Raw genomic sequence first — 21,152 nt, 5'->3', positions numbered from 1 at the left:
CCCTGACCGGGAATCGAACCTCCATCTCCTGGATCATAGGACCATGCTCAACTGCTGAGCCTCGCAGGCCCGGCCATTGGTTGATTCTTATATATACCCCGACTGGGGATCAAACCCACAACCTTGGCTTATCAGGATAACTCTCTAACCAACTGAGCTACCCAGCCAGGGACAAGAATAAATTCTGCTATTAAATTCAATTTTTCACTTGACCTTTGGCAAGTATCTCATATAACCTTTTAAGAAGCGGGGATGATTGAGTCTTTTAGGTTTATTTTGTACTAAGATTCAAGAGAGAGAGAGAGAGACTTGCAAATGCTCCTTCCAGGAGTCATTCTGTGATGGCCACTGCCCCAGCCAGGTGCCTACCTTAATGGTCAGTTTATCCTTTAATTACTCCTTTAGTTTTGTTCCCTACCAGTCTGTGAGAGGAGGGACATTTCTTGTTCATTTTTTCGGTCCTAGTCCCTGGCATCTGATAGGATTTCATATGTGTTTGTTGAGTGATTACTAAGTGAATTGCAACCTCACTTTGCCTCTCTTTCTGTTTATGTAAAATGGTAGTGATGAGAACTGGGGCAGCATGGTATCTGAGGCACCAAGTTAAGGCGTCAGTGCTTCAGCAAGGTGGTGAAAGATATAATAGAATTCCTTTTCTATTGCAGAGCTTTTCTTTAAGGAATAAAGTAAAATAATTGAGGGTAGAGAGAATGGCAGTTCCTATAATGATGACTAAACACAAAAGACAGTGACTCACAGGAGACCCATAGAGGCAGATGTGTTGGAGTAAAAAAAAAAAGTAGCATTGTCTTGCATAATTTTTGACTCTTCTGTGTTCTTGTCGTTTTAGCTGTAAAACTTGAGACTGAGAAATGTTGCGTCAGCCCTGAACTTGAGAAAATCATATGCTGATGCAAGTTTTTTGGACTATTAGTGCCTTCTGAGTAAGTCTCTGTAAAACAAGAACTGTTGGAAATTATTTTGGAAAGAAGTAGTTGTTCAGGGTGGTATATAGAAGAAAAAGGCATTGTTTTCTGTGGGAAGGTTGAAGATGGCTTTCTGGCTTGTTAGCCAAAGGGAGATGGTGTCCCAAAAGTCAGAGGGGCGTCTTCCCTTTGAATTGCTGAATCTCTAGGAAGTTGCGCCTTGGCTGGCAGAGAGAAACATGCAGAGAGTATATAGTAGACAGCCTTTGGGTTGAGACCTTAATAGGTGGGGTTTGGGCTGACACTTGCCAGTCATGTGACATTGGTTGGACGAGTCACTTAACCTTTTTGATGTTTAGTTTTATCATCAGTAGATGGGTTAATACATGCCTGCTCTGCCTGCCTCTTGAAGTTGTTACCATGCACAAATGAAAGAATCTTTATGAAGTACTTGTAAAACGCATTCCTTCTTCCGCCTGTTCACTCCCTGGCGACATTTATGCAGAGGGTTAAACACATTAAAATGTTAGTATTGCAAGTATGGTCATTTGTGTCCATAGTTCCTTTCATTTATCAAGGTTGTTTAACCTTGGGAAACAGAATTTATAGCAGAAAATTTTAGGTTATGTATGATTTAGGCTTTATGGACTGGAGAGGGAAACATTTTGTCAGTTGGAAAATAGAGATGCCAGAAGGGTGAAGGGAACACATGGTCACCACCAGAAAGGCATGTTGGGATGAACAACTGGCAGAAAGGAGGAAAGCTGGTAGGTGATACTGCGCCTGGCTGGTTTGAGTAATTTTATTTTTACTTTTATGGAGCACAGTGAATTTAGCTTCAGGAAATAGACCAGGCCTCTGCTGCAAGGAAATGAAGCTTCTATAAAATCAGAAAGGACAGTGTTTAGGGAGAGGATGCTTTTAGCATTTAGGGGGTGGGAGGAAAGGGAAGGATTTTCCAAACAAAAGGAATTCTGGTAAAAAGCCACACGGGTAAATTGTGGGAAAGTCTGGGAGGACTGAGAGAGAAAACAAGGGAAATCTGTAAGTTCTTGGCTACATGAAAAGGAATGAAAAGGAAAACTTTTAAAGTCAATTGACTGAAAAAATGCTTACTTAGCTGAAATAGAAACCAGAGGACACAGACAGTTTTGGAGAGGGTTGTTATCAAGTATGCACATCTGAGTGTTGGTGGTCAGTATGCTGTGGTGTGATAGCTCTTAATTTCAGTTTTCTCCTTTTTAAATATTCTGCTCTGAGGTTCTTCTGAATCAGGGCCCATTTTCTCTGTATTTAGTGCATTTTGTTCTTGACAAACAAAAGATAATTTTAGTTATATTTAGGCATAACAGAAAAAATTTAAATCTGTGGAAAAGGTAATATTACACGTTAAGGTCTTTACTGAAACTGGATCTCTCCTTGAACCTTTGACTTTTAGAAACTGCATTCCTGCACAGTTTATTTATTTTCAACAACACTCATTCATTTAACAAAAACGTATTGAGTGCCTACCAACTGTGTGCCAGGCTCGTGCTGGAGACCTGGTGGTGAAGGAGACAGCTCCTGCTTTCACAGAGCTTTTGTTCTGTCAGATTCTGAGGGCTTCCATTTTACAAAGTGTGTATCTTCACCTGTCGTGGCACAGATGGTTTTGAAGTTCCTCTTGTGGCTTTGTTGATTGAGCTTCAGCTTCTTAATCAGCGACCTTTTTTGATAGTCTTTAAAACTTTATCCATTATGTTACCAGAATACCTCTTCAAATGTGAAGCCAAATTAGGACATCATTGTCTCCAGATCCTGACATTTTAAGGTGATCCAGTGCTCAGTCCCAGAATCTATCTGGTCTTCCTTTTGGGATGCTATTTGGAAGTTTTTTAGAATTCCAGTTTATACTGAATACTTAAAAAGGTTTTTTTGAAGATGTTTGGAAACAGCCACCCTGTGTACACAGCTTCCATATGGATTGTGATCTTGAAATTGTTCAAAGGCAGACAGTATGGTAGTTAACTTGTAGCACTTCCACACATTATAATAAAATAATAGTTATTTTCTGACAGTCTAATCAGTTGTCTTCTACTTAGTCATGTATTTTTCCTCACTTGCCCTTGAAACCTGGGATGAAGTCGGAAACCTGAGTTGGAAGCTTTTAGAGACTAGTAATTTAGAAATTGTAAATAATCTCTTCCTGTTGAGGATAATTTTTTGCAGCCTGATACAGGGCCTGGTAATTCTTAATCCTCATACATCACCTCTTTTGAGGGTTATCACCCTAGAAAGGTTTCTTTTGGTAGGAATACAGGTAAGAAGTTGGCTATTGTTACTAGGAGGAAACGTAGGATTCTGGGGCTGAAGTTTACTTTCTGTGAAAAGAGTTATATGCTTTGCTCCCTGGGGCAATCAGGGACACAGCCACCATTTGTGCACAGCTTCTGTATGGATTGTGATCTTGAGATTGTCCAAAATACAGAGTTGTGATTGAGGGTCTGAATGAGGTCATTTGGAGCAAGTAATACAAACCCACTGCAGGCAGGTAGTGGTTCCTTTTCAAGCTGCTAGAGGTTTCTGGTGGCTTCACACAAAATGAAGCTCCTTTATGTTCCAGCTTTTAGCATCCTGAAAATGGGAGACCTGGACCCAAACATTGTTTTAGAACTCGGAAGCGCTTCAGTGTTTCGGGTGTTGTGGGAGGGAGAGCAATAGACTTTTCTCATTGTTTTTTTCTGCTTAAACTTGTCAGTGACTTCTTTCATGAGTGACATGCACAGGGTAGGGGGAAATGAAGGTGTGGCTCCTTTTCAAAGGAGATGACAGGGGTCCATTGTTTTCAGTTTGAAATTTTTGACTAAGGACTATGGGACAAGCACTTATTGGGGGTAAACACTTGGACTTCAGGAGGGGAAGAGTTTGTGCGGATTAACCATTTAGTCTCCAGCTGATCTTGCTGACTACCAAATTCGTGGATGCTTCTGGCTGAAGATCATGATATCGAGTTGCTTCCAGCTTTCTAAAAGGGTGCAGTTGAAAGCAAAGGGGAATTCCATTGTCATTGTTGTCTTCAGATAATCAAGTATTTTTTGATAGCCAAGAGAGTACTCTTCTATTTATTAACATGTTAGTTTAGGGAATTCTCCCTGGAAAGTTTGGGGGTTTTTTAAACATCTTTGTATAATGTACATATCATTGATTTTACCCACTTAAGGTATACAACTCAATGGCTTTTAGTATATTCACAGAGTTCTTTATCTATCACCATAATCAATTTTATAACATTTTCATTACTCTGAAAAGAAACCTTGAACCTCTTCGTGCTTTCCCTGGAAAGTTTTGTAACATTGCAGGATGCTAAACTCAGGATGTATTCTAAGCACAACTTCTTTCTCTCTTCAGATCTGGTCCTTTAAGGATCTCGTCAGAGGAGCAAATTCTTCATATACACTCATACACATGTTTATGTATGCTCTCAGAAGCTCACTGACCTAAAGCCTGCTCTTAGGCTGTGGATCACTGTTGGAAAAATTATTAAGAACTATAAACTTGGAGAGTTACTTATTTTAGTTGGTGAGATATGTGCATCTTAATGCAATACACAACCACAGATACCCTAGTTTATGAAAATCCTATACTTAGAACAATAGATGAATTATGTCCTGTTAGTGTGAAAAAAAAATTGCTATAGGTTGCAGCTTGTCTAGTGCACTTAGTTGTGCGTGCCTCGCTGACTTACTAGACAGAAGGCTGGAAAGCAGGGTGCCTGAGCCCTAGCCAGGGTTCCACCTGCTTATCACAGAACCTCTGTTTATGAGATCTAAACAAGGCTGCCCACATTTCTTTGACATGGCTCATCAAAAACAGGTCATTTCTCTCCTCATTAATTCAGTTGAGTCTTGTTTATGGTGGTGGAAAGAGGGGATGAATGGAGTGTTGGTATGGCAGAATCCTGGATGTAAAAATATCTAAGAACCACCTGAAGAGGTGAAAAGGAAAAGCCGTGTTCAATCCAGGGCCTGCCTTTGAGCCTGCCCTTCCCCCAGGTGACAGGTGATTCCTAGGCAGAGATTCATTGCACTTTAGTCACACATGCACGCACATGCACATCCACATATACACATGCACATGCACACTTTCCTGTTTGCCCAAGCAGAGGGACATGAAGCCTGAATTGGGCCTGCTCACAACAGACCTCTAGTGTCAGGCCAAGGTTCTGGCCAGCTTGGGAGCATCCACTGACCTACCAGAGCTCAGGGAATGGCTGGATGGCACATTACTGTGCTCTAGGCGTCTCTGCATGTAACCATATAGATCTCCACAGTCACTAGCAGCGTTGTGCTCACTTATCCCATGAGCAGTCAGGCTGCTGAGGGTGGAGAGGCGGGTCGGTGCAAGGAGGGCACACCTCTGCCCCTTCCCACTCCTTATATGGTAAGGGCCACATGGGCATCTTGTTCACCCCTGTCAGTGTCTTTCTCTTTGAGATATATATTTTTTATTCTAAATCCGGCTTTTCATGTTTATGTATTGATTGCTATTTTGATTCAGTTTCAAGCTAGCACAGTCCTTGGCACATAGATAGTAAGCTTTGGCTGAAAATTGCAAGCATTTTACACACCTGTTGTTTCTTACTGCACTGGCACAGGTGAAACTAAATAACTGGGGGAGAGGGACAATGCCTTAATGACCTTGGACAAACTGCTTAATCTCTCCAGTCGCGGTTTCTTCATCTGTAAAGTGGGGCTAGCATGGGCTGCTGTGAGGATTAACTGTACTCAAATACATGGAGCAATCTGAACAGAGCTCAGCACATAGCATCAGCTGTTTTGTTGTTTATTACCTTTGTATTTGCCAGAGCCCTGGTAGCTTTTTAGTCACTCAAGTATGTTGAGTGGCAAAAGGAAAATTATTTATTTAAAAGTTTGTCTCATTATCAACTATGAGTACTTTTGCTAACAAATGGCAAAAAAAGATCAGTGACATCTCAAAGAGCACCCTCCACTCCCCTGTCCCCCGTTTCCCCCCTGAGGAACACGTTTGGCCAGCCAGGCCCAGAGAGGTGCTGCACAGGTGTCCTTACCCAGCCTGCCTGGCTGCAGAGCTGGCGGTTGGCGTCAGAGGCCTTGGAAGAGGTGGAAGAGGCAGGTGGGCCAGTGTGTGCTCTGCCTCTGAACTGCCAGGTGAGCTCCCGGAGGCCAGGCCTGAAGGGAGGAGGCCCCTTTCAGCTCTTCACCTCCCAGCTTTGGTTCATCACGGAGGAGCCCCAGCACTGGGGCACACACATCTCACCTCTGGCTGCAGAGTTAAAAAATAAAATAGAAGGCCGTCTGCTATGTACTTTCCCCTGCCTCTTCCCCTACCAGTGACCATGCTGACATTTGTGAGTTTGTGGAGGGTGGCTGACATTCAGCATGCTGCTTCCTGAGAAAGGCACTGAGTTCCCTATAGCCCAGCTGACTCCCTTTCCCCTAAGTGGACATGTATGTACGCTGGGGTTGGACACAGTTCTCTGTGTCTACATCAGAAAGCCTCTAAGGTGCTGGGAACCTTAGCAGGCACTTGTGAAGAGCCTCCTGCGTGCCAGGCACTGTGCTGTGTATTAAGATAAAAAGATGAATGAAACAGGGAGCTTGCATCCTTGGAGAGGGGGCAGACACCTAAACCAAAGGTGAAGGAGGGTACTCAAAGTGCTGCCGGCCTACCTGGGAGCAGTGAGATCACAGTGGGAGTAGCTCCATCCACACAGGTGCCCTGGGGTTTAGGGAACTAGGAAGGGCTTAACAGAGCCTTTCAGAGGATGTGTTCTAAATACCACTGCCTCTGTTTTTCTTTAACTTACAAACTCCTTTCATAGTAACATTGAATTGTAAAACCCCCCTCTGCAAGTGATTTTAAATTTAAAAAGTATTTTATCCAGATCAGTACATTATTAAAAATTATATTAATGTGTGGGATCTGACTTATACTGGTTTTTGCAGTATTAGAGACAGTTAAGAATTGTGACAAGATGACTACAACTTAAGGCACTGATAAAGAGCATTTTAGACAATTTGCAGAATTACCACTTTAAAAAAATTTTTTCATTGATTTTTAGAGAGAGAAACAGCGATGTGAGAAACATCAGTTGGCTGCCTCCTGCACAACCCCTACTTACCAGGGATTGAGCCTGCAACCCAAGCATGTGCCCTGACTGGGAATGGAACCTGCCACCTTTCTGTGTATGGGACAATGCTCCAACCAACTGAACCACATTGGCCAGAGCCAGAATTACCACTTTTATGATGATTCTACTTCTTGTATTTCTAACGTCTCACTAACTCGTGTTTTGCCATTGGCATTCCGTTTGTCTGCCTTTAGTCATGGTCCATTATGGGCATGGAATGAAATCATATATAACAAAGAGCAAAGTCAATTAAAAAGCTGTGTAATGGTCAAAATCGTGACAAACCAACTAAATCATGAACACACTCATCTGATCTTGACCCCTTCCACGCTTCCTGAGTGCACACTTTGAGGCTCTTAGTCTGTTCCCAGTTAAAGGGAGAAAATATTTAAATAATTATTTTATTGACGGATTTTTTTAAAAAAGTAGAAATAAAACAGAAGCCTATAGCCTTTAACACATAAATCCTGAAACATCCTCCAGAGCCCCTAGTTGTTCATTGTTCTAAACTGCTACTAACCCACCAAACACTGATTTGGGTGAACATTTTCTCAGTTCTCCCATCCTGACTGCATAGGAATGGAGTTAATTCACGGTGCTGTCCAGTGGAAATATAATGCAAACCACGTATATAATTTAAAATTTTCTAGTAGCCACATTAAAAAAGTAAAAAGAAACAGGTGAAATTAATTTAAATAATATAATCTATTTGACCCATTGTGTCCAAAATATTATCATTTCAAAAGGTAGTCAGTCTAAAAATTATTAATATGTTTTACATTCTTTATGTCTTAAAACATTTTTTACATCATGTATATTTTTACAATTACAACATATCTGAATTTGGACTAGTGCTCAATAGCTTGTGGCTATTATATTGGACAGCACAGATACAGACATCAAAAATAATATCCAGCCCTGGCTGGTGTGGCTCAGTTGGTTGAGCGTTGTCCCATGCACCAAAAGGTCACCGGTTCGATTTCTGGTCAGGGCACATGCCCAGGTTGTGGGCTCAATCCCCAATAGGAGGCATGCAGGAGGCAGCTGATTGATGGTTCTCTCTCTCTCTCCATCCCTCCCTCCCTCTTTCTCTCTCTCTAAAATCAATAAAAACATATTTAAAAAATAATAAATAGATGTATGGTTACTAATATGTAAAGAGATTCATGTTATATTTTAAGTGGAAACAAAGCAAATCATAACACATTGTGTTTAATGCTTACATTTTTGTAAATATCTATGTTTATATCTGCAAATAAGTAGTGTATAACTGTACTATCCAGTACTATAGCCACTAGACTAACTAATAAAATTTAAAATTCAGTCCCTTAGTGGCACTAGCCTAGTGGCTGCCATATTGGACGTCACAGTCTTAGGCCATTCCTTTCTTCAAACCGCTGAACTGATTGAGGAGGGCTGAACAGAGAGAGGACCTGCTAGCCCTGCAACCAGTGGGGCTTTGGGTCCACTGAGACCCAGAGCCTCCGTGGCTTTATCAGTAAGACACAGGAAAGAGGCTCCTTTATTGTGCAGCTGTCAGGTTTTAATAGGAGCATAGTGTGGAAGCAAAGCAACCTACTCAAAGAGCCTGTTCCATTTTGCCACAACTGAAATGAACTGCCATTCAGATTGCTGAGTATTCCATAAGCCTGCTGTCTACTTTAGGCGTGTTCATATAAAAATATTCCTTTCTGCTGCTTCAGAACCTACCTAATGTTCATGGTGGGGCTTAACATGGTGAAGAGAATATCGTTTTTTACTTGTGCACAGCTTCTATGCATTGCCAGCTCACACTCAGCCCAGATTTACAGCCAGCAGTTTGTGTACACAGAGGAGGAGGCAGGTCACAAGGTGCAGGGATAGTCAAGTCAGGAGACTGTAGGCCAGGCGTGTTGGGAGAGCTCTACAGCTACATTAGCTCATATTGCCGGGCCTGGGTTCTCATCTGCACTCTGCCCCTCACTCTCCAGCTTCTTCCTGACTTGAAGGACTGGTTCTGCCTGTTCAGCTTCCCTCTGTTCATCAAAATGAGAGGGTATATGATGTGAAAGCATTCTGCCCAAGGCCACAGAACGTAGGAACTGCTGTGTCCTGGGTCACACAGGCCAGGGTGAGGTCCACTCTTATCACTTAGCGGAGTGCACCTGTTTAAGGCATTTACGCTCTCTGAACCTTGGGCTTCTTGGAAAAGAGAGGTAGTGACACTGCCAAGCGTTGCTGGGAGATGCAGTAAGGTGAAGGCATAGAGTGAGTGCTCTGTAACAGCAGTTATTACCGTGAGCTCTGAGGAGATGTGTGGCGGCATGGCACGTATAGTCACATGGTTGCTTATGAATGGGAACTAGTGTCTCAGGATAACACAGCGACATTTTTAGCTTATGTAGAATAAATTTATGTGTAGTCAGCCGTCTGTTATCCTTAGCGATGGTGACCGGTTCCACTGTAAATTATTGAAACCAGTAGGGACTCCCCTTGCTCGACTTCAACTCATAGTTTTAACCTTTTTCCCCACCAAATGTTGTACCACCCCTGATGCCAGGGGAAGGGTTAATTTATTTGACTTTCATTTTCTGGTTTCCCAGTCTTCCCAGCACAGTGAAAGTGCTGATGAGTTGTAAAGTGACCAAAAGTTCCCTTGCTAAAGGGGAAAAGCTGATAGTTTACATTTATCATTGATATACTGTGCTCTTACTGAACTCAGATCATCTCTATTCTTACCTTGTCACTCAGGAGTCCTTCTGTTAAAGCAGCATGTTTTAAATTACATGTGTAGCAAACCAAGAAACTTCTTAAAATTTGTTTTTCCTGATTAGAAAAGTAGTATATGCTCATTGAGGATATCCTGGAAAATATAGAAAAATGAACTAAGAATTTAAACCGCACATAATTTTATCTCGAGAGACAACTGCTGTTACCAGTTGGTGTGGTTCCCTCCTCCTGTCAAAGTTATCACAGAATTTTTTATCATTTTTAATATTTAACATTATAGCATACACCTTTCCCCTTATAATAAAAATTATTTTAAAATACCCTTTTAAAGGCATCCACAGTCTTCTACTAAATGGATAACCCATAAATAATGTATCCGTTCTCTTATTGTTGATACCCACAATTATTTTAGGGGCAGGCTTTTTAGGTTATGTTAGGGGCAGGCTTTTTAATTAGCCCATTTTGAAAGTGGTGCAGAAGCTGGGACAGTAGAGGCTGGAGTCATGGTATTCCCTGTTAGAAATCAGAGACTGGTAAAATCGTTTCCCATGTTCAGAGAGAATGGCTGCTTTTTATTAATCCTTGGAGCTCTCCCAGTGCTGCTGCTGTCTCTTGTGCCTGGTTTTAAAGCCGTGATACATTCCCTGCAGACACCTTGTGCTTGCTGCTTTCTTAGCAGAGAAGTTACAAAGCTGCCCTTTGCGCCGGGTGCTCTAAATATGCGATCTCATCTGATATCCACCACCACCCTGTTGGAAAGGTATGATAGTATAGATGAATAAACTGGGGCTCAGAGAAGTTAGGTCACAAAACGCAGTAAGTGGCAGTTGGGCTTACAATCAGGTCTCTGTAAATGGAAGCAGGTGCCCTTTCCCCTGGGCACATGTGAGGTGGTACAGGGCAGGGGTGCACATTGTGGCTGATCGGCGCAGTGACCAGCTAGCTGCTCCTTCAAGCTCCGGAAGGACTCCTGGTGGTCTGTCTTTGGGGCAGTGGCAAATGGGGGTAGGTAGAGAAGTGGCTCCAGGAGGAGGAGTACTTCATTATTAGCAGGTACTGGGGCTGGTGCCAGCTGAGGGCATGAGGGATGGGGGCTTCGCCACCTTAGCTACCAGAGCCCACATAAAAATCACTGTTTCCAACAAGATTGGAGTTTGTGTGTTTAACTGTCTTTTTTAGCCAGATTATGTTCACTGCATCTGTTTCTATACTTTTCAGGTATTGGCCCAAGGGATGAGAGGATTATTGAACAAGTGAAGGTTATATTTCATTTTTAATTACTATTTAATTGAGCCTCATATTTTTGAGGGTTTTTCTTTTATTGCTTTGATGTAAGATGGAATACTGGTTTCTTGTCTTACCATGATATAATTTGCTTTTGGTGTCATTTAAGGGTCATTGTACTGAGGATGCTACAGGAAGTGCTATTTAAAATGCTGTATGTATTCTGTAGTTATGTCTGAGGTCAGAAGAACTTGTGATGCTGCTTTGCAGTATTTCTCCTAGCTGAACATTGGCTTGTCTTTGAAGTTGGTGTGGAGACTAGCTCCCCTGGCAGGGCAGGAACCTATCCCGCAGAGAAAGAGCGTTGACTTCAAAAGGCTTGGGGAAGGGAGAGAGGGCTGAGCCATAGGGGATAGGGCCCTGCATGGCACTGCAGGAATCAAAGCATGCCTGTGCTGTGTTCCTTGTCCCTTCTGTGAACACAGAGTAGAAACTGGAGAATTTGTTTTGCATAAAGTTAAAGCACACGGTCCTATGATCCCATCAGTTCGATTTCAAATGAAATTTATTTCAGTTGAAAAGGAGATATACTTGGCTTCCCTCACCTACCACAGTGTAGGTCAAGACAATGGTGATTTTTCAGATGCTTAATGTTTTCATTGGTTTTGAGGGTTTTTTTTGGGGGGGGTTCACACATTATTGGGTTGCACAGCAATTAAAATAAAACATTTCAGCCCTGAAAATCTGCAGATGAGACAATGATAAATACTGAATATTTAGCAGAGCAAGGAATGTTCTTTAATTCTAAGTGAGAATTAAGGACCGTAAGCAGCCAGGCAAGTGGCCAGTGAGCTGAGCACAAGTCCTGCAACTCTGAGATTTCCTCAGAAACTTTGCTGTCCTCCAGGGTGTTGCTGCCCACTGCCCAGAAGCTGCAGCTGTTGTGCTGTGTGATACTATGAGTTTGAATACTGATTTTAGTCTGAGGGCTTGGGAGGTCACATGGAGATTTTCCTGAGAGTGCTCTTTGACCTGGATGGAAGTGCACGTGACAAAGAGCAGTGTGCTTCCTCCTTGACAGAGGTGCAAGCCCTCAGTCAGCACATATTCATCAATGAGTGTTTGTCATACTTCTGCTGTTGGCCTGACCTTGCGCTGGTTGCTATTTGGAAGGCAAGAAATGTGTGATTCCAGCCCATGAAGAACTTAATCCAGTTGGAGAGATTCTCCAACACAGACAGGCATGGGGCAAAAAGAGCAGCAACATGATTAAAAGGCTGAACTAGGTCTTGAGTAGGTGGAACAGTAAAGCAAGGGCAGTGAGAGTGTTCAGATACAAAAAGTCTGACTGGGTAGAGGAGGGTTTGAGTGGAAAGAAAGGGTTAGGACAGGTGGTAGAAGAACAGGGAGTTTGGGTTTTATCCTGGGCCAGTGGGGTTCCTGGAAGGTTCCTGAGCAGGGAGGTAGCATAGTGTCGGTGTCCAGCAAGGTCACTTGTGCTCAGCATTCTTTGTGGGGCTTCTTTGGGAGGAGGAAGAGGTTTGGCAGTGAACCCAGAGGAGTGGTGTGGTTAGTGAGCGCTAGAGACAGACCTGCCCTCCGGGCGCAGGTCCAGTACTGTCTAGTCAAGGCATCTGTCCTCTCAGGAACTCATTTCCCCAGCTGTAAACGAGGGTGAGGGTGACGGCCCTTCCTCACTCAGCTCAGAGGGCCATTGGCAGATTGTGTGAGTGGTGTCTGTGGAAGCCACCACTACAGGGCCCAGCGTGGGGATCCCTTGAGGGCTTAGGATAGGTACGTACTATGCTGGAGAAGACAAGAGAGCGGAATCCTCATGAAGATGCAGGGAAGTATGGGGGTAGAGGACTGAGGTCTGGCGGGTGCTTGGTTCATTTGTTTCCTTCCTCTCATGAGGTTTATTTTTGTAGCGTGAAGCTGCTTCCTATTTAAGAGGTTTCAGAACCATGATTCGCACCCTTGGCAGCACAGTAGACTCACCTGGGGAAGTTTTAAGACCTACTAATGCTTTTGCCTTAGCCCAGACAAGTTAAATCAGAATCTCTGACAGTGAGGTCTAAGTAGGTATCTTTTTAAAAGTTCTTTAGGTGCCCTGGCCTGTGTGGCTTAGTTGGTTGGAGTGTCATCTCATACACCAAAAGCTTGCGGGTTTGATTCCCTGTCAGGGCACATGCCTGGGTTTCAGATTTGATCCCAGGTTGGGGCACATGCCCCGAGGCAACTGGTCAATGTTTCTCGAATCAACTTTTCTCTCTCTCTCCCCCCCTCCCTTCCTCTCTCTCTAAAAAGCAATAAAGTAAAAACATATTAAAAAATTTTTTTAAGTTCTCCAGGTGATTCTAGAACACAGCTGAGTTGGGAGCCTCTGCTTTAGAGGTAGAGATGTGGGAACACTGACAGGTTCTGTATAAAATATCTCTCAAGAGCTGCCCTGTCTTTCTGTACTTTGAATAAATTTGTCAGAGTAAATCCGATCCTTGTGCCAAAAGGGAGGAGAGAATTACGTGGGTTAGGCTGGTTTAAAGGTTTGCTTAAGTTTTGGCCTTAGTTCTTTTAACACATTTATTTCCAAGTTGCCTGTGTTTGTAGCCTCACTAAAGTTATTTGGAGCCAGACAGATTAAAAATAAATTTTCTTCTGTGATTATCCTGAAATCTCACCAAACTGAGGCAGCTTTAAATACCAGCTTGTGCAGTGAAATCTTAAATATCTTTCCAGAAACTCAGGAGACACAAAATGCCAATAAGGATACTTACTTGGAAAATGGCCTATGTTGGAAGCATTCATCAGTGTGTGGCAATGACAGTCCTACCCCCACATTCTCTGGTTAAGAGTCCATTGTCTACATCTTTAGGGGTGAACCACCGAGTTCCACAGACTAGTGAAGACCCCCATTTTTCATGGGCATGGGGGATTGCCAGCCATGACTGGCAGGTTGGAGGGCCTTAGAGCCAGCGACTTGGGTTCCAGTCCCCAGTCAGCTGCTTCCTAGCTGTGTGACTTGGATGAGCTGAGTGAGCTGAGATCTACCGTCAGCGGCTGTGGGAATTGAATGAGAAGTATTAAGTAAGGAGCTTAGCAAAATTCCTGGCATTAAATTAGTGCTCATTTTCCATTAATTTTTTTACTTAAGACAGAAATCACGTGGGCCTGGTGACTTTCCAGTTTGAAGAACTTCAGCACCAGACCACACTGACTTGCCAACATGCCCACATGCTAGGGCTTGAAAGCAGCCACCCTTCCCCTCCAAGATAAGGGGTGTGGTGTCCTGAGAAGGAGCAGAAAGAAGGCCCTTTGGGGAAGTGGCAGCAGATGGCCCAGTTTGGGGGCAGGCATAGATCTGGGTGACTCAGGGCTGCCCTGCAGGGCTGGTAGCTCTCCCTTCTATGCCTGATGGGCCTTGGTGTTACACACTCGCAGGTCCTGTTCCGCATCAGAGATGGTGGCAAAGATGGGAATGATTCACTGGAGCATTCTGGGCTGCTGACTCCAGTTCAGGAGGTGGAGGCCAGACTTCCACATTGGGGTTTCTCCTGGTCTCCAGGGCGCCCTTCTCCCTGAGTTAGTAAGACCTACAGCCCGGATGTCAGCAGTAGACAGCCATACTATGTTTTTTAGTTTACAGCATTGGAGATTTGAGGTGAAAGTGTTTGGGGGTTTCTTTTTGGTCAGGCTGGATGGTGGTATCAAGCAAACTAAAATAATTCAAATGTTTCATAGTTAGAGAACATCTTGCCTCATTGAAGTGGAATAAAAATATTTCTGAACAGCATCATCCTATCTTATTTCCCATTGTCTTTCTATATCTGTAACCACTTGGTGATGGCACAGGGTGGAGGTGGGGGTGGAGGCTACACTGGAGCCTCATTTTTAATGTTCCTTTACAGGCGAAACACAACAAATGGGTGGTGCTTTGAGGCTGCCGGTATTTGAATGCACCTTCTAAGTGGATGTGCACATGCTACAAATACTTTTGTGTGTGGAGTACCAGTGGGCTGTGGCCAAGGGCAGCTGATGATAGAAGTACCCCCCACCAGCACCCCGCATCCCAAGCCTCCATGGACTAGGATAACCTGTTGTATTCCATGTACCTGAACTTGGGTTTCTCAACCTCTGCACTGTTGGCATTTGGGGCCGGAAGTTCTTTGCATGGGGCTGTCCTATGCTTTGTAGGTATTAGCAGCATTCCTGGTCTGTGTCTATTAGATGCCAGTAGCACCCCCTGCCCCCATTCCCCTTCCTTGTGACAATAAAAAGTGTCTCCGGACACTGCCTGTGTCCTCTGGGGGCACCATCACCCTTTTTGGAGAACACTGGCCTAAACATAGAGTGTCTTGGCAGAAACAGTTAATGTGTTCATTTTGGGATATTATAGTCTGACATCAGTACCCAGCCAGTCCCTATCTTGTAGCTACTGCTTCCTTTCTGCCAAATGCTTTTCCCAAACATTATCGTGTGCCATTTTATAGCCAAGTTTAAAAGAAAAATCTAAACTATGTGTCTACACAGGGAAGCAATGGAGTCAACCATGGCTTTCTTGTTTGGAATTAAGCCCCAGCATGAACCAAGCACAGGGATTGGAACATGATAGATGCTTAGTTGTTTGCAATTGGCAGCAATATTTTTGTAAAACACAGGTCCAAAATTTAAACTTTAAAAAGTATATGAAATATAAAAATATATAAAAAGTATATAAAGCAGACAGCAGATGTTTACTGAGCACCAACCAAGTGCCCAACATTGAGCTGAAGTTTTAAAAATTAATATTATTCTTCTGGTAAATCATAGTGAAGCAATGGATGTCCAAGTGATTTTTATGAATTAACATTTCCCCCCAATTTTAGACCAAAAAAATCTTGTCTATGCATAGTTTCTTGGACTTACTCAATTATATGTGCTAATTTCAGCTCTACTATTAGAATGTAAAAGCCCAGAAAATTTGCCAGTCAGACAATTCTGAGAAAATTTCAGAGCAAAAGGACTGATCCCAAAATATAAGAATGTCAGCTGTTTTTAGCATTTTGGCTTTACTATTCAGAAATAAGTACAGTAACATATTGCTTAAGAGATTTGCCACACTACACAAATCAGTTTTGAAATACTTATTTTATAACCCCACATGAAACCAACTAAGCATAGTGCCGGGCTCACAGTCACTTCACTCATCATTGAGTGGATGTTGTTGAATGTATTATCCTTAACATATTCCAGAAGAGGCAGAAATTCCTGCTTATGTGGACTTCATCAGCCTTTGCTAAATAAACGGAATGGAATGATTGTGGAGTAAGATCTATTTTCAAATGCAATTACCAGGTTAACAATGCTTTTTTGGCTTTATTTTCTAAATAACCTATTTAAATTAGAATTAATTCAGTAAAAAGGATTTGTTGAGTACTGTGTTGATAAGCACTTATTGAGTAGTGACTATGAATAGTGCCTACCTAAATCATGCCATCCATTGATATTAAAACAATTCTGAGCATTTGAGGGAAAAATGTTAACATTCTTTTTTTTCAATCCTTACCCATGGATATTTTTTCTATTGATTTTTTTTTTTTTTTTTTTGAGAGAGAGTAGAAGGGAGGGAGGGAGGGGGAGAGAGAGAGAGACAGAGAAACATCAATGTGAGAGAGAAATGGATTGGTTGTCTCTTGCTTGTGCCCCCAGCACCATCCAGGGCAACATTCTTTATATGATTTATTTAATTTTTTAATTTAAAAAGTTTTTTTAATATGTCTTTATTGATTTCAGAGAGAGGAAGGGAGAGGGAGAGAGAGAGATAGAAACATCAATGATGAGAAAGTCATTGATTGGCTGCCTCCTGCATGTCCCCTACGGGGGTGGAGCCTGTAGCTTGGGCATGTGCCCTGACTGGGAATCAAACCTCAATCTCCTGGATCATAGGTCGATGCTCAACTGCTGAGCCATACTGGCTGGGCTCTTTGTATGATTTAATCTATACCTTTGTTGGCGGTGAAATGGCACCAGGTGCTAGACCAGTGGAGTCAGACCAGACTTTGGTTCAGCAACCTCAGTACTTGAGTTCTGGCTAAGAAAGAATTCAGAGCCAAGACTCAAACTATAAGAGCAAATTTATTTGAAAAGTCACAGAGGTAGAAGAAATGGGCTCAGGAACAAGTTACAGAGGCAAAAGAAGGACCCTTGGAGCTTAGGAGAAAGAGATGCAAGGAAAATGTGCCTGGGGGGAGGGGAGGAGGGAAGCCTTGGAAGTACTCCCTAGAGAGAGCCACATTGGATCCTCCGTCTTGAAGGTATTTATCTGGAGGTCTCAGGGGAGCATCCCAATAGAATATTCATCAGCTTTCCAGGTGTGTCCTTTCAGGGTCATGGTCTCTACTGATTGGTCCGCACCAGGGCAGGGGGTCATTACTTAATGCAGCTGATCCTGAGGTCAGACATGGTGTCCATGGTTTTGCTGCTTTTCTGGGCCTAGAACTGAAGCGCAGCAGAGGCCTGGATGTACTGGATGTGGGTTAGAACCTCATTGTCCTGGGGGCTTAATGCTTAAGGGCTATTCTCCAGCCCTCTTGTCTGTTCCCCCTCTAAGAGGGTCTAACCCTCATGACAAACAACATGCCAGGGGAGGAAAGGTCAGGGGAGAGTCTGAACCTCATGACTAGCGATATGGAAGGTCAGGGGCTCTAAACCACATGACCAGTGGTATGCCCTGGGGTGAGGTCCTTGTTTTCCCAGTTTTACCCTTTTCTAGGCACCCAGGGCTTTCTGGTGACCTTCTATTCTGGTCCATTGTCCTTGCTCTGCTCAGGTCTGTCTAACTGCCCACCACACCTTCATATAAACTCCTGTGTGTATAAGCATAAGGCTGGACTATGTCTGTGTTTCCTTCTTACTTAAGAATTACCAAGGCAGGCTATTAAAACTTCAACCTCCCAGGTTTTTATCCTAGAGATTCTGATTCAACAAGTCTTATGCAAGGCCTGGGAATGTGTATTTTTAACACCCTCTCCTCTCCCTCCTCCCCAGGTATAGGAGATTTTAATGATCGGGCAGGTTTGGTGGGGGGTCACAGGATCTGGTTGGAAAATGCCATCACTATATATCTATTCCAGCTTTTTACTTGTTTTCTTCATCATGGCATATAAAATGCAGAATTCAAACACTAAAAATCATGGATCTTAGCCTTCTGACTGCTCCCACACCTATTTTTTAATGCCTAAGGTTAAACATCTTATTTGAGATGATTGTAGATTCATGTGTAGTTGTAAGAAATAATTCAGAGAAATTCCATATATCCATTACCCAATTTCTTTCAATGGTAATATCTTACAAAACTAGTATAATATCGCAACCAGGACATTAACATCAATACAGTCAAGATACAGAACATTTCCATTGTCGGGGGGGAAAATTTTTCCTGTACCCTTTAAGGTTCTTTTGGCTGGCCTAATAATCAAATTGGCATGAGACAGATTAGCAGGAGAAAAACAAAGTTAAGTTTAATTTAATAACTATACTTCCTAGGATACCATGAAAACTAAGTAACTCACCAAAATGGCAGAAGTTATCACCTTAAAATAGCACCTTCGGTTAAAGACAAAAGAAGATGTTGAGGGTGGAGAGTAAGCTGTGGAAGGAAAAGCTCAATAAACAAAGATAAGATTGTGATAGATTGAAGCCCAAGCCTTCTCCATTAATAGTGAAGGCTGGCATACGTGAGGAAAACACCTTTACTAGTGGAGATTTCCCTTACAAATGTGAATATGTTTTACAGAGGGTACCTTCCACTTGGTTTTTCAGAGCTGCTCTCTTGTCTGCTGGTCCTTAAAATTAACCAGCCTAAAATAATCAATTTCCCAAGAGGCCTATTTTAGAGTCGCAAACTCTGCTCCCCTTCACCATCATTCCAAACATCCCTCATGTCTTAGTCCATTCAGGCTGCTTTAACAGTACCATCAACTGGGTGGCTTATACACAACAGAAATTTATTTCTCACAGTCTGGATGCTGGAAGTCCAAGATCAGGGTTCCAGCATAATCAACTTTTCCTGGTTCACAGCTGGCACCTTCTCAAAGTGTCCTCACAGGTGGAAGGGGCAAGGGATCCCTCCGGGGCCTCTTTTATAAGGTACTAATCCCATTATGAAGATTTCACTTTCTTGACCTAAGTACCTTCCAAAGGCCCCACCTCCTAATACCATCATATTTGGCAGTTAGTATTTCAACATATAAATTAGGGGGGACATAAACATTCAAACTATAGCTCGTCACTTTGCCCTTCTGTTACCGGACTAAAGGAGCCCTTTTGTCTGCGTGCATCAAAGCCCAATAAGACTTAAACAGGAGTTTGCAGCAGAGAAAGTAAGGGGTTGTGTTTAGGCCTAGATGTTATCTTTTGTTTGACCGAACCTCTGTCTCTAGGTTCAGTAGACACGTGACTTTGTTCCTAAGATTATTGATGGTGACCAGAACTTCATTGTCCTGAGGGCTTAATGATTAAGGGAGTGGACATGCTAGGGAGGAGGCAGGTGACAGGGTGCTGGATGAGGCCAGTTTGAATCAAAAGGAAAGAACGGAATAAAGGTCGTGTTAAAGAAATGAAGTTTCTTCCTGGTTACCCTTCTATAACCACACCCATTTCCTTCCCACAGGTATCCTAATACCCCACAGCCTTAACTCTTGGCAACCACTAATCTGTTGTCCATATCTATAATTTTGTCATTTCATGAATGTTATAAAAATGTAATCATATACAGATGCTTCTTGACTTGCGGTGGGGTTTCATCCCAATATACCCATCCTAAGTTGGAAATATCATAAGTCAAAAATGCATCTAATACACCTAACCTGCCAAACATAATAGCTTAGCCTAGCCTACCTTAAACATGCTCAGGACACAATATTAAAAAACCGCTGGCAATGCAGTACACTATAGAGCATCTGTTATTTATGCTGGTGATCCAGGGCTGACTGGGAGCTCACTGCCACTAAGCATCCTCAGGAGAGAGTATCACACTGCATATTGCTAGCCCAGGAGAAGATGAAAATGTATAGTTTTAAGTGAGGTTTCTACTGAATACTTACCACTTTCACACCATTATAAAATTGAAAGAAAAATCATAAATTGGAGACCGTCTGTAGTTTATAGTCTTTTGGGACTGGCTTTTTTGCTCAACATAATTCTCTGGAGATTCATCAAGATGTTGCATGTGTTAATAGTCTAGTCCTTTTTGTTGCTGAGTAGTAGTCCGTGCTATGGATGTAGTGGGGTTTAACCATTCACCTCTTAAAGGATATCTCATTTGTTTCTACTTTTGGGCTCTTGAAATAAAGCTGCTATGAACATTCATGTACAAGTTTTTGTATGAACATGAATTCTCATTTCTTTGGGATAAATGCCCAAGGGTGCAGTTGCTGTGTTGTATGATAGTTGCGTGTTTAATTTTTTAGGAAACTGCCAGACTGTGTTTCAGAATGGCTGTACTATTTTACATTCCCACAGACAGTGTATGAGTAATCCAGTTTCTCTGTGTCCTAGCCAGCATTTAGTGTTATCATTATTTTTTGTTTCAGCCATTCTGATAGGCTTCTAGTAATATCTCATTGTGGGCCTAGTTTGCACCTGCTTAACAACTAGTAGTGTTGTTTCATGTACTTACTTGCCATCTGTATATCTTCTTGAAAAGAATGTATATTGTGTTGTTGGATGGAGTGTTCTAAAATGCTAAGTAAATCTGTCAGTTGATGGTACTGTTGAGTTCCTCTATATTTTTACTAGTTTTTCATTTAGTTGTTCTGTCAATTGCTGAGAAAGGGATGTTGACATCTCCAACTATAATTGTAGATTTGTCAATTTCTTCTTTCAGTTCTATTAGTTTTTACTTCACATATTTTGCATCTGTTGGTTTTTGGTGCATAAATATTTAATATTGCTATGTCTTGTTGGTAGACTACCCTTTTATCTTTATGTAATGTCCCTCTCTGTCTCTAGTAATTTTCTTTGCTCTGAATTTTGTCTGATATTTTCACGTATTTTTGATCTTCTGATTTGAGTATCTTATAAATAAGGCTCTTTTCCCCCTTTTTTAGGAGTATATCATTCGGGTGCAAAGAGGAATTTCTGTAGAAAACAGCTGGCAGGTAAGT

The 21,152-nt window shown here is 42.4% G+C and overlaps 1 protein-coding gene across 9 annotated transcripts in view; it reads left to right on the top strand.

Annotated features, from left to right (window-relative positions):
- The window catches only part of PXK (PX domain containing serine/threonine kinase like), a 73,887-nt gene that overhangs the window by 6,964 nt on the left and 45,771 nt on the right, over window positions 1-21,152 (top strand). For 8 of the 9 annotated variants that reach the window (XM_081160772.1, XM_081160765.1, XM_081160769.1 and 5 more), the window contains exon 2: window positions 21,096-21,146. Coding sequence is in view for 7 of the 9 variants with exons in the window: in XM_081160765.1 (XP_081016891.1) it covers window positions 21,096-21,146 (51 nt within the window). In the remaining 2 variants the exon portion in view is untranslated. Of the gene's footprint in view, window positions 1-861; window positions 945-21,095; window positions 21,147-21,152 lie in introns of those variants that run through there. The other variant, XM_081160771.1, reaches the window with a different exon arrangement.

This window comes from Miniopterus schreibersii (genome assembly GCF_964146895.1).
Source record: "Miniopterus schreibersii genome assembly, chromosome: 15".
Classification (NCBI taxonomy): Eukaryota; Metazoa; Chordata; class Mammalia; order Chiroptera; family Miniopteridae; genus Miniopterus; species Miniopterus schreibersii.
This window is presented reverse-complemented; position numbering and strand designations above follow the sequence as displayed.